This window comes from Myotis daubentonii, chromosome 2 (assembly GCF_963259705.1).
Source record: "Myotis daubentonii chromosome 2, mMyoDau2.1, whole genome shotgun sequence".
In the NCBI taxonomy this organism is placed as follows: domain Eukaryota; kingdom Metazoa; phylum Chordata; class Mammalia; order Chiroptera; family Vespertilionidae; genus Myotis; species Myotis daubentonii.
This window is the reverse complement of record NC_081841.1, coordinates 4,459,284-4,472,680: the sequence shown is the minus strand read 5'-3', so window position 1 is coordinate 4,472,680 and position 13,397 is coordinate 4,459,284. Positions and strand designations below refer to the sequence as shown.

The following is a 13,397-nucleotide window of genomic DNA, read 5'->3' as shown; positions in this document are numbered from 1 at the left end:
GGTACCGACTGGCAAAGGCCGGCGGGCGCTGCCTAGGGTGAGGAATTATACCAGGCATTGATCTGGGTGGTGTTCACAAGTGTGTACATTTAGGATTTGCATTTAAAAATTCATCACTGAAGAGTTGCATTTTTTTGCCCTGGCTAGTTTGCCTCAGTGGTTAGATTGTCAGGCCCATGGACCGAAGGATCTCAGGTTCGATTCCCAGTAGAGGGCACGGACCTGGGTTACAGCTTCGATCCCCAGCCTTGGTCGGTCGGGGTGGGTGCAGGAAGCAACCAATCGATGTGTCTCTTTTACATTGATGTTTTGTTTTGTTTTTCCTCTCCCTCCCACTCTCTCTAAAAGTCAATGGAAAAATAACCTTGCATGAGGATTAACAAAAAAATAAAAATAAAGATTTGCGCTTTCCTGTATGTACCTTATATGTCAATGAAAATCTCTCAGTGAAGTCCAGCTCATTCTCTCTGCCCCACAGATGCTGGAGAGGACCCACACCCTTGCAGGGGCCCAGATGGTTCCAGAGCTGGCAGGGTGTCTACGGGTGGGGCATCCAGAGTCGTCTCACTCATAGCCTTTCCCACCAGCCTTCCCTCATTGGCTCCACGGCTGGTGTCCCCACCCACTTGCCAGGCACCCAATCTCTCCCTGTTTTCAAAGGGCAAGCCTCCAGGCCTTCCCAGCTATCTCAGTCGGGGTCCCCTCCTCCTGTCCGTCCCCCAAACCCGCCCTGCCTGTCATCTCTGTACCACTTGCACAGTGCGAGGGATCCAGGAGAGAAGGCTGGTTGCCTGGGCAACGGAGGATAAAGCCCTTGCTCGGCTAGGCTGCTGATTGGCCGAGACAGGTCCCGCCTCCTGCCATCCGAGGGTTGGGGCCAGAGGGAAGGGTCTCGGATGGGCAGGGAGAGGTACCAGGGTGCCCAGCCAGTCCAGGTCTGTCCCCTTCTGGCCCCGCCCAAAGCCCTGGGCCTGGGAAGCTCTATCTCCCGTGGGGGACACTGGCCTCGCCCTTCCTCTGCCTCCAGCACCCAGGATGGCCGCAGCCGGCAGGGACTCTGGGACAGCAGCCGTGACTAAGTCCACGGGCCAGTGCTGAGCCGCTGAGCCGGCTAAGGTGGTGTGCTGAGTGCAGAGCCCCCGGAACTGGCATCTGCAGGGCGTGAGGTGGGTCTGTGGGCCTCGGGGGGTGGGGCGCCGAGTGGTGTCAATGGCTCGGGAGGCAGGGAGAGGGGCTGTGCACCCCTCACACTGTCTGGACAGGACCTTGGCAGGAACGGGACTGGAAAATTCCTGATCGATCATCTGGTAAACTCCACCCCCGCCCTCACCGAGCGTGGGGAAGCCTGAGGCCCAGAGAGGGCGAGGAGTGGCCCAAGGTCACAGAGGAGCCTGGGAGTGCTCTGCTGCGACCGGGCCCATCCACCGAGAGGCCAGGGCTCCTCAGTCTGCCCGAGCGCCTGGGCTCTGTCCCTAGGGCTGCAGAGGTTGGGGGACCCTGGGCTCTGCTTCACAGGGGATGACTTCTGCTCTGCCGGCCCCGCTGCTCATGTTTAAGCTGAAAGGAGACTGGGGTCCTGGCTGGGGCCAGGGGAGGGGGCACCAGCCACCTTGGTTTTAGTCAGGCTAGCTCGGAGCAGCCTGTCTGCTTGGGGACCCCCTGCCCCGCTCCCCCCACCCAGGCAGCAGCAGCCGGCAGCTCTGAACTTTCTCTGATGCTCCAGAAAGGCAGCCGGAAAGGAGGGCGGGCGCTGGCCTGACTCTCCGCCGCCAAAGCGCCCTTCACTTGACAGCTCCATGAGCAGGGCCCCGGGGGCAGGCCTGTGCTTCAGACAGCCCGCCCGCGGGGACCCTGGGGACAGGGACGGGCTTCGATGGGCGCAGGACGGGCAAGCAGCATCTCCCTCCCCTGGGTCACGGTCCGCCTGGCAGACCCACCTGCAAGCAGGGAGCGAGGGGCCCTGGAGCTTGGAGACCAGACCCCAGGAGCTGGGGCTGCGCTCAGCCTGCCCTGGAGGCCATTCATCCTGCCCCTCTTCCCGCCCCGGAGGCCAAGGTGGGCCTCTGCTCGCGTCTTTCCCACCCAGGAGGACTCAGACCTCAGGACGTCACTGGGGTTTGGGTCTGGCTGTCGCCTCCCGGTTGGGTGACCCAGGTCAAGTGAGTGAACCTCTCTGGGCCCCAGTTTCTGTCGAGTGTGGACAGCCCATCGGCCTTTGTAAGGATTTTGAGCGCTTTCCAAAGGGCGGCAGGCAGAGGGGCTCCTCGCCCCACCCTTCCTTACAGCTCAGGGAGGGTGTGAGGGTGGGTCAGATGGTCCTGCTTATCCCATTCCTGGAGATGCTCTGTGATCTGGCTTTTGGAGTATGAATAGGAGTTTGCCAGGTGAACATGAATGCACAGGCCATTCCAGGGGAAAGATCATGTGCGGGGGCGGGGCTGTGGAACCAGAGGTCTGAGGGCGCTGAGGCTGGGGGGCTGGCAGAGGGCGATGTGAGCACTTCGGGCCATGCTAACAGCCTGGGTGTATGTAACGTTGGTTTGTCTTGCTACCTCCCACTTTCCTGCCTCTGGTTCACTGGAAGTGACAGCACAGTAGCGAGTGCTCACTGAGTGCTGGTTCCGTGCCGGGCAGCTCGGTGCTCAGTGCGCTTCAGGCATTGTCTCGTTAAACATTCACAGTGACCTTGGGAAGTGGGATCTACTTTGATCCCCATTTCACAGGTAAGGAAACTGAGGCAGAGAATAAGAACAAACTGACTATATAACACTTACGTGCCAGGCACTGGCTCTAAGCATTTCACACAAATTAATTCATTTCTAGGGTCACAATAGCCCTATGGCCTTCGGTATTATTTTCGTTCCCATTTTACAGATGTGGAAACCAAGGCCCCAGCTTTTTGGGCTGGCGCCTGCATCCATACTCGCATAATTATGAACTTGGGCAGGGGCCTGAATTCCAGAGCCTCCGCGGCCCCTGTCCATTTCAACCAGGTCCCCTGGGGATGGGTGTGTGTGTTCACCCCGCTTTTACCAGCCACACCTGCCAGGATGTGTGGGTGGCCGGGGACCCACCCATCTGCGAGGGACTGGCAGGCGGCAGCTTCTGTAACGGACGGTGCAGTTGGGGCCACGCTGTCCATTGCTGAGAGCTCTGAGGGGCAGCCACCTCGGGAACCGCCGCGAGGCTCTGTGAGTCCGCGGGGAGGACTCAGGCCCAGAGAGGGCAGGCGCCTTGCCCGAGGCCGTGTGCCCGAGAGGGCTGAGCCAGCGCCGTCAGCCCCCCTGCATGGTGAGTAGGAGCCCGGAGGCCCCTGTGATGGGCAGCTCTGTGCTTGGCCGGGCGGCCGGTCCTGATCAGACACTGCCCCCCACTCTCCGATCCTTGGGCTGCCCATCTACGCAGTGGTGCTGGGGCCCTGGCTCTGTGGGCCCCTGTGGACCTCGGACGGGCGGGCAGGACAGGGTGGCCTGCCGGCCCTCACCACCCGTGTCTCAGCAGCGAGGCCGCCGCGATGCCACACTTCCTGGACTGGTTTGTGCCTGTCTACCTGGTCATCTCCGTCCTCGTCCTGGTGGGCTTCGGCGCCTGCATCTACTACTTCGAGCCCGGCCTGCAGGAGGCGCACAGGTGGCGGATGCAGCGCCCCGCGGTGGACCGTGACCTCCGCAAGACACTGATGGTCCGCGACAACCTGGCCTTTGGAGGCCCCGAGGTCTGAGCTGGAAGCTCTGGGCCGGGGGCTGGGCACCGGGCACCCTCCCAGCCCGCCCAGCCTGGAGGCCGGGGGCAGGGGAGAACCACCTCAGGGCCTCCAGGCCGTCCCTCCCGCAGACCCCTGGGTGCTCCTGGCAGACCCTGGCTGTGCAAAGATGGGCACCCGGATGCCTTGTGTCACCGCTGGCCCAGGGCTTGCTCCCCACCTCAAGCTAGCTCACCCCCTGCCCGCCTTCCCCAGCTCTAGGGACACCCCCAACTGCCCCCCAGTGCCTTTGTGCTGCCCAGCACCCCTGCCCCTCCCTCCACCTGGAGTCCTGAGCTTCCGGGTCTCCCATTTCCCCACTGAATCCCCAGTTACCCCACAGCTTCCGTGGCAGGCTCCCAAGCTGACCCAGGAAAAGGCCCCGTCTGGAGGGAGGTCGGCTTGGGCCAGCCCAGCCCACCCCTCTGGACTCAGACTTGGCATTGGTGTGTGTGGAGGGGTGTGAGAGGGGCAAGACCACAGGGGAGGGAGGTGTGTGTGTGTGTGTGTGTGTGTGTGTGTGTGTTTGAGAGAGAGAAAGAGAGAGAGAGAGAGAGAGAGAGAGAGAGAGAGGCTGAATAAAGTGGACAGACACGTGGAAGGGAGGCATGTGTGTATGTAAGAGGGAAAGTGGGGGCCCAGGCAAGATGGGAGGTGTGGGGTGGGGTGAGCTCCGTGGGCAGTGTGGGGCCAGCAGCAGCTCCCCCTCCCTCTGCGGGACTTTCCTCTCCCTATACTGCATTCCGGGGCTGAGCCCAGCACCCTTGAGCCAGGCCCCCCGCCCCCCACCCACCCCGGAGGCCCTCTCCCGCGTGGAGCCTCCTGTGCGCCTCACTCGCCTCTCCGGGCTGCCATCTTAATTTATTGCAATAAAAGGCTTCAGGCTGTGCTTGCGGGACTGTCTCCTTCCCTGAAGGCGGGTCATGCCAATCATCTCGCTGGGTTCGCGCAGGACTCAAGCCAGGGATGGAAATACTGGATCGCGGAGAGGGCAGGCAGAATTTCTCCACAGCGGGCACCGTGACATTCCGGACCAGACGGCTCTCTGTCGTGGGGGCTGTCCCGTGTTGTAGGATGCTGAACACCTCGGGTCTCCACAGGAGCACTTGCCCCCCTCCCAGGAACCCCCGGGGTAGAGAACCAGTTAGATTATAAATTCAGGAACAGAGATAAAAACCAGCAGGGCCTTGCACCATGGTGCACCCGGGGGGAGGTTGTCCAGAGCTGGCGTAGCGGTCGGGTCCACGCAGAGGTCAGGGACCCGAGGGGCTCCCCTCTGGCCGCTTCGCTGCACCAGGAAGCTGGCCCATCCAGGGGCCTCCTCTACATCCCAGCAGCAGGGGGGCCGGCGGGTGGAAGAGGCCACCCCCTCCCTTGAGAGACCCTCCCTGATGGGCAGCACCTCCTACTTTCCCTTACTTCTCACTGGTCAATACTTAGTCACATGGCTACTCCTAGCTGCAAGGGAGGCTGGGAAGTGTAGTCTTTAGCTGGGTGGCTACATGTCCATGTGAAAGTCCACTTCCTTGAATGAGGAGGAACAGGTGGGACGGCTACCATTCCATTGTTATAGGGATTTGTCTGAGGTCACAGGACAGTGGGCTGAGAGGGACTGGCTCTGCCCACCCCAGGCCAGGGCTCGCTCTTGCACGCGTCCCCTCTAAGGAGCCAGGGAGGGCAGAGCTGGCTTCTCTCACCGTGAGGGCCCTGCTGCTCTCCCTCCCTGGGCAGACCCAGGAGCTGTCTCGCGGAGCAGAGTGAGGGTGCGGCCAGAGGGGCCCTCAGGTCACAGCTGAGTGTGCCCTACAGTGCCCGGTGCTGGGCACCTCTGAGCCTCACAGCCGGGATCTCCGAGCCCTCCCACACCAGGCCGCTTCCCTCACTGCTGCCCGGACTCTTGTAGGAGACCAGACAGAAAACAGCTGAAATAAAAGGGGTCGGTTCTGGACTCAAGCTGGACCTAGGGCTCCAGGCCGTCACCGGCTCCATCTCTGTCTCGCTCAGTCCTGCTTCCACGCAGCGGCAGCCTAAGCGCCCTGTCCCAGCTCACGCAGCCCTCAGTGCCTTGATTTTGTTCCTGCCAAAGCCCAGGGCGTGGACTCCCATGGGCCCCCAGGGCTCATGAGTTCAGGGAATGGGGTGCCCGGATTGCCAGGCAGCTCTGGTCCCCACTACTGTCACGTGGCCTGAGGCTGTTGGTAGCGGCTACTACCTAAAGGAGGGGGAGAGATGCTGGTGAAAAACAAGAAGCATTAGGTAAGCACCTGAAACTAATATAATGATGCATGTCAATTGTAACTGGAAATACAGTGGGGCCTTGACTTACGAGTTTAATTCGTTCCCAGACCGAGCTCGTTAAGGAGCTCATTAAGTAGCTCGTTAAGTAGCTCGTTAACTCAAATTACTCTGTCAACTCAATGCAAAAAATCAGTGGAGAGACAGCTGGTATCTCAAAAAACTCGTAAGTCAAGGCCCCACTGTAAGAAAATTATTTAAAAAAGAAAAAAAACCCCAAGAAGTATTGAGGACCCTGTTACAGGGAGGAGCCGCCCAGGGTCCCCCAGGGGTCCTGCCCCCTGGGTTTGGGACTGGAAGTCTGAAGCAGGGGGAGGGTAGACAGGAGGCCCCAGAGTTTGGTGAACAGGTGAGCTGGGCTCTGAGTGCAGGCTGCCAGGTCGGGGTGTGGCAGAGGCAGGTGGGCAGGTGAGTGGGAACCCTGAGGAGCCCCTTTCAGGTCACCCCACTCAACAATGGAGGGACCAGCACCACCCACTGGGCAGCTAGCCCAGCGCTGCCTCAGTTTCTCTTGCACGGCCAGCCCCAGTGTATTCTGGGCTCCCTTCCCTGACGGAATAAACTTACATTAGGAGGCTCTGGACTTGTGAGAGGCAACCAACTGATGTGTCTCTCTCACACTGATGTTTTTTCTCTCTCTCCCCCTTCCTCTTTCCTTCCTTTCCCATCTCTCTAAAAATCAATGGAAAAAATATCCCTGGGTGAGGATTAACAATAACAAAGTCAACCAATGAATGCATAAATAAGTGAAATAACAAATTGATGTTTCCCCCCCCTCTCTCTCCCTCCCTCCCTCCCTCCACCTTCCTCTCTTTCTCTCTAAAATCAGTAAAATAAAATAAGCAAAGAAGTTCCTAAGTTCTCCAAGGAAGAAATGGGCTACAATTATAAGTAAATGAATGAATGAGTAAAATAGCATGACTTTGGGCAAGTTTCCTTAGCTCTCAGACTCATGAATTCACCCTTCAGTTCTGTGTGGCAGACACTGAGAATCTCAGATGATTTAAGTCCAGAAAAATGTCCCCTCCTCAGAGCCTGACATTGTGCTCAGCTCATGTCAGAGTCTCCATAGAGACCTGGTGGTTTCCCATCCCTCCTGCCCTGCCTGCCTCACTGGGTTGTGGCAAATGTCAGGAGATGGGAAGAAAGCCCCGTGTAGATGCTATGCACGTACAGCTATGCACATGGAGCCCTGCAGAGGCCTGTCATGTACCTGCTCTACCCCAGCACTCTGCCTGGCACCAAGAATGCAAAGACCAAGAAGATAGAGCCCCTGAGTCAAAGAGCTGACAAATGGGAGGGGCAAATGGATGTGTAAACAAAGTATAAAACTAATTATAGCAAGAGAAGTGTGGGAATCGGAAAACCCAGCTGAGGAGGTGCCTAACTCCCAGGGCAGGGGCTTGCCCAGGATATAGCTGCTGAGCTGGGATTTGAAGGCTGAATAAGAGTTTTCCCTGAAAGGGGAAAAGGAGGAGAAACCAAGATGGCGGCATAGGTAAACACTGGAGATTGCTGCCTTGCACAACCACTTCAAAAATAAAAGACGGAACGGACATCACCCAGAACCACAGGAAGGCTGGCTGAGTGGAAATTCTACAACTAGAAGGAAAGAGAAAAGCATACCGAGACTCAGAGGAGGTGCGGTGCGGAAGTAAAATACTAAGGTGCGGAGGTGCATGCGGAGCGGGCTGGCGGCTGAGGGCGCGGTTGTCGTTTTCAATCAGAAGGGAGTCTCAGGCTCTGAGCTCCAGTTCCGGGCGAGTCTCTGGGGACCCAGACTCAAACGGGAGAAGCGGGACTGTCTGGCATTGGTCGGAACTCTAGGGCAGCTTTCTCTCCGAGGTACTTGCAGTGATTACTGGGACATTGAGAAGCAGAGCCTCTGAAGGCAGGACTGAGAGCAGCCATAACTGCTCGCTCCGCCCGCCCTGTTGATCTCCTGGGACCCGCCCCGCCCAAGCCTTGCTGGATAGCCTCAGGCAGTGGCTAGATTAGCACCTCCCTAGAGATCAGGACAGAAGTTCTCCCACTGCAGAGACAGCTGAGTCTCACAGCCAATTGGCCTGGAGGTCAAATCCCCCCCCAGTGTTACCTACAACAATCAAGGCTTAACTACAACAAGACTGTGCACAAAGACCACAAGGGGGTGCACCAAGAAAGCATAAAAAATGCGGAGACAAAGAAACAGGACACAAATGACAGACATGGAGGAAAGCAAACTTCTGGATATAGAGTTCAAAACCACACTTTTAAGGTGTTTCAAGAACTGTCTAGAAGCCACCGATAAATTTAGTAAGACCCTCGAAAAGACTGGTGAGACCGCCAATAAATGTAGTGAGATCCTCAAGAAATCTAGTGAGACCCTCGATGTTGTGATAAAGGACCAACTAGAAATTAAGCATACACTGACTGAAATAAAGAATATTATACAGACTCCCAACAGCAGACCAGAGGATCACAAGAATCAAGTCAAAGATTTGAAATACGAAGAAGCAAAAATCACCCAACCGGAAAAGCAAAATGAAAAAAGAATCCAAAAATACAAAGATAGTGTAAGGAGCCTCTGGGACAGCTTCAAGCGTACCAACATCCGAATTATAGGGGTGCCAGAAGAAGAGAGAGAGCAAGATATTGAAAACCTATTTGAAGAAATAATGACAGAAAACTTCCCCTACCTGGTGAAAGAAATAGACTTACAAGTCCAGGAAGCGCAGAGAACCCCAAACAAAAGGAATCCAAAGAGGACCACACCAAGACACATCATAATTAAAATGCCAAGAGCAAAAGACAAAGAGAGAATCTTAAAAGCAGCAAGAGAAAGAAACTCAGTTACCTACAAGGGAATACCCATACGACTGTCAGCTGATTTCTCAACAGAAACTTTGCAGGCCAGAAGGGAGTGGCAAGAAATATTCAAAGTGATGAATACCAAGAACCTATAACCAAGATTACTTTATCCAGCAAAGCTACCATTCAGAACGGAAGGTCAGATAAAGAGCTTCACAGATAAGGAAAAGCTAAAGGAGTTCATCACCACCAAACCAGTATTATATGAAATGCTGAAAGGTATCCTTTAAGAAGAGGAAGAAGAAGAAAAAGGTAAAGATACTAATTATGAACAACAAATATGCATCTATCAACAAGTGAATCTAAGAATCAAGTGAATAAATAATCTGATGAACAGAATGAACTGGTGATTATAATAGAATCAGGGACATAGAAAGGGAATAGACTCACTATTCTTGGTGGGGAAAGGGGTGTGGGAGATGCAGGAAGAGACTGGACAAAAATTGTGCACCTAGGGATGAGGACAGTGGGGTGGGGGGGTAAGGGCAGAGGGTGGGGTGGGAATTGAGTGGAAGGGAGCTATGGGGGGAAAAAAAGAGGAACAAATGTAATAATCTGAACAATAAAGATTTACTAAAAAAAAAAGAGAGAGAAAGAAAGGGGAAAAGGAGCTGGCAAGAGACTAGAGAGAACCCCAGTCCTTTCTTAGACTGGTGAGTGGTGTCACGTGGTTGAAGCAGGGAATGCCAGTCAGTGGTGGGAGGTGAACAAACAGAAAGTGGTTTTTCAAGTCAGGGTTAAGTCCAGGAAGTGGGCCTGCTGAACTTCGAGTTGCCACCTCTGCCAGGAAGCCTTCCCGACCCCACCAGCAGCTTCCCCCACGCCCGCCTAGTGTTGTGCTGTGAGTTTGTTCATGTGTCTGCGGAGAGCAGTGGCGGTGTCTTCGTGTCTCAGGCCGAAGCCTCTGGCACTGGGCTGGGCCTCCGTGAAAGCGTATGTTGGACGCAAGGAGCCAGTCTCTCTGGCAGTCTTGCCAAAAGCTACCCACCTGCTTGGAGACTAAGATTTAGAGAGACTTGAAGGCTTCCTGGGGGTCAAGCTGTTGTGCACGTTTTTAAAATGCTTTGGGCCCAGTCAGGGCACATGCCCGGGTTGTGGGCTCCATCCCTTGTAGGGGGCGTGCAGGAGGCAGCCGATCAATGATTCTCTCTCATCTTTGATGTTTCTATCTCTCTCTTCCTCTCTGAAATCAATAAAAAAAATTTCAAAAAATAATAAAATGCCTTGGGAGGTTTTACGAAGTCCTGGGAGCTGCCAGGATATGGTGGGTGTGTCTGGGCTGGGCCCAGAGCAGGAGGACAGGAGGGGAATGTGCAGGGTCCCTGCTAGGAATGGCTACAATGCTCGGACTCTGGCCTGTGGGGTGGCACAGGCTTGTCATTGTTCCGCCCCCTCGGCTCTCCACTCTGGCAGAGCCGAAGGATTGGGAAGGCTGAGAGACCAGAGCTGGGGCAGGGCAGAGGCTGCAGTCTCCTTCAAAAGGCCGTCCGATGTCCGTCAGCATCCTACTGAGAACCCTGGGCAGGCAAGACCCCTCCTACCCCACCCGTAATGGGGGAGGGGCGCAGAATTCGGACCCTGGAGACCCAGTGTCCAGCAACTGGTTCACTGTGTGAACCTTGGCAAGTCCAGTCCCCTCTCTGTCCTCAGCCGTGAACAGCTGGACTTGATCCTGAAGTCGTAGGAAATCATGAGGCTAAATAAAAAAGGACACCAGAATTGCAAGGTAACAGCTTTAATGGCTAACATGGACTGAGCTCATTGCCCCTCTCGCTGCGTTCTCACAGCCAGGGAGCGGGTCCACAGCGCTGTTCACCAAATCCTTCTGGCTCCTCAGCGCTCACATGTGGCGGGGTTACACCTCCTCGTGTTGGGTGGGGCCATGAGACTAGTTCTCACGGTGAGTTGTGACCAGAAATGAATCCAGGCCAAAGCACGTAGTAGCTAGTGCACAATTCAGCACCCTCCCTTCCCTCTGCCACAATGACCAGCGGCTCCTGCAGGTGGCTGCTAGGCCCCAGAATGAAGATGACATGGAGTAGAGCCTCAGCTGACCCAAACCACAGCGCACCCGAGGCATGAATGCGAAGTAAACCTTAGCTCAGCGGTTCTCAACCTGTGGGTCGCGACCCCTTTGGCGGTCGAACGACCCTTTCACAGGGGTCGCCTAAGACCATCCTGCATATCAGATATCTACATTACGATTCATAACAGTAGCAACATTCAGTTATGAAGTAGAAACAAAAATAATTTTATGGTTGGGGGTCACAACATGAGGAATTGTATTTAAAGGGCCAGGAGATTGAGAACCACTGCCTTAGTTGCTAAAAGATACTGGGATTTTGGAATTGTTTGTTACTGCAGCATAACTTAACCCATCCTGACTGATATAATCCCCATTTTACAGATGGAGGGACTGGAGCTCAGAGAGACTGGGACTTGTTCAAAACCACACAGCTATAATAAACCAGGCTTGAGACTCCACGACCTGTGCCGCTTGTCTGGGAGGCCACCGCAGTGACTTTTTTGCTTCGGTGGTCTGTCCTCCGAGGCCACTTCCAGGCATGCCAATCTTTCCTTGGGTGGGAAAGAAGGTTGTGTACACGAAGTCATTGTCACTTTGGGCCACTAGAGGGCAGCGGAACCCAGGTTTGTAATGACTGTACCGGGCAGGTGATGTCCTCCAGGCCCTCAGCACGGGAGGAGAGAGCCAGGCAGATGGGCAGGTGGGATACAGAGATGAATGATACTCATTCCTAGCTCTCAAGGCCTTAACAGCCTGGCAGCGAGTGAGATGAAAGAATTCTAGATTTCAAGCTAGAAGAGGCTACATGAGGACAGCTGGTCCCTATCTGAAAAGGCAACTGAGGCCCAGAAGGGCAAGTGATCTGGTAGAAGTTGCAGAATGAATTGTTGGCCAAAGTGGGGAGAGGACCAGGGTCCCTGACTTTAGCTCAGGATTCTGCCTCTCCGGTCTCCCCTACCCTATCTGGCTGGGCCGCCCCTCCCTCAGACCCTCTGTTCTTCCTCAAGTCCGGCCCGCAGGCCTCAAAGCAAAAAGGGAAGGGGGTTAGAACTCCAAATGGCTCCCCTCCCCCACCCACTGGCCAGCCAGCAGGTTGCCCTGGTAACAAGAGCACAGGCAAGTTTGAAAACCTTCAGCTCCAGTAGGAGGGAATGGATGAGGGGAAGGTCCTAGGTCCCTACAGTCACCATTCATTTGTTTATGGGTTCATGGATTCTACAGACATTTACTGAGGCTGATTCTTGCCGGGCCCTGGGACCCCGTGAAGAATGAATCCGGGCCCTTCAGGACTTTGCTGTCCGACATGATAGCCACTAATTAAAATGAAATAAACAACTCACTTCCTCCCCTCTGTAGCCACATTTTAAGTGCTCAGTAGCCGCCTATGGCTAGCGCCTACCGCATGCGACGGTGCGGATACAGAATATTTCCATTATCACAGAACGTTCTATTGGCCAGCGCGGCCCCAGCAGCGCACTCGCTGAGGAGAGCAGTGCCCCGGGGAACAGACTGACCACACAGCGTGGTGTGGGCTGCGATGTCCTCACCAGCACAAGGCAGGTGACAAGGCGATGAAAGGAGATGCCAGGAGAACACAGCCCGGGCCCTGGTGCAGGGTGAGTCCTGGGAAGATGTGGCTACGGTCCCTGGGGCCTGAGTTTCCGGAAGGCGCTGTCCACACACCGTCTTCTGAGCCCCTTCCCAGCCCTGGCACTTCGTAAGTGTTCAGTAAAGGGTAGCTACTATCATCACCATCTTTACTTTCACGATTGCTGGATAGAGGCAGAAGAGGGTGCCCAGCCCACAAGGCCGAGCCAGTCTGGGTGGTCTTGTGGGTCCCACGGGCCCAGGGCTGGGTTCTCCTCCAGTCCTCAGGGCCTCAGGGCAGGGGCCAGCGGAGCGAACAGGGCAGGGCTCAGGGAACAGCCCCGCCTTTAGCCTCCAGGAGCTTGGGGGAAAGACCTCAGCTGGTGGGCAAAGGGGCCCGAGGGTCACAGACCTAGGGATGTGGGGGCAATGCTGAGGGAGAGCAGGAGTGAGGTTGGCACTGCCATCCCTTCACAGTATGAAAGGCGTAGGCACCTCGGCCTGAGTGTGGCCATATCTGAAGTGCCCCTCCCTCTCCTTGCTGGAGACATCTCTCCAGGGGCCAGAGGCTGTGGGAGAGCCGATTAGGGGGAGGGGGGGCAGGCAGCAGGCACGGAGCCCCAGCTGGCCTTGACTCCAGGGCAGCCCAGCCTGACCGTTAGGAGCCTCCCATGGCCCTTCGGGATTCCAGAGCAGCCATTCACGCCGCCCACTCCAGAGAAGCCAGCCCTTCCCTGCCCCAGAGCCAGCCCAGCTGGGGTGTGGCTGGTGGGACAGGTCAGGGAGGGCTGGGCCTCGGCCTGGAGGCTGAGGGGGCCACAGGGACAAGGCCCCTGAGCTCGTTGCCATGGCCACACTCGGAGCACGGAGGAGGTGAGGGGCCTGCACCAGCCTCAA

General features: G+C 56.1%; 1 protein-coding gene across 1 annotated transcript; it reads left to right on the top strand.

The window, feature by feature from the left end:
- Positions 1 to 711: 711 nt before the first annotated feature.
- On the top strand, positions 712 to 4,072 carry SMIM45 (small integral membrane protein 45). The gene is made up of 2 exons (XM_059680843.1): positions 712 to 1,166; positions 3,502 to 4,072. The coding sequence occupies exon 2, from the start codon at positions 3,515 to 3,517 to the stop codon at positions 3,719 to 3,721; it is 207 nt and encodes a 68-aa protein (XP_059536826.1). The 5' UTR covers positions 712 to 1,166; positions 3,502 to 3,514; the 3' UTR covers positions 3,722 to 4,072.
- Positions 4,073 to 13,397: the final 9,325 nt, after the last annotated feature.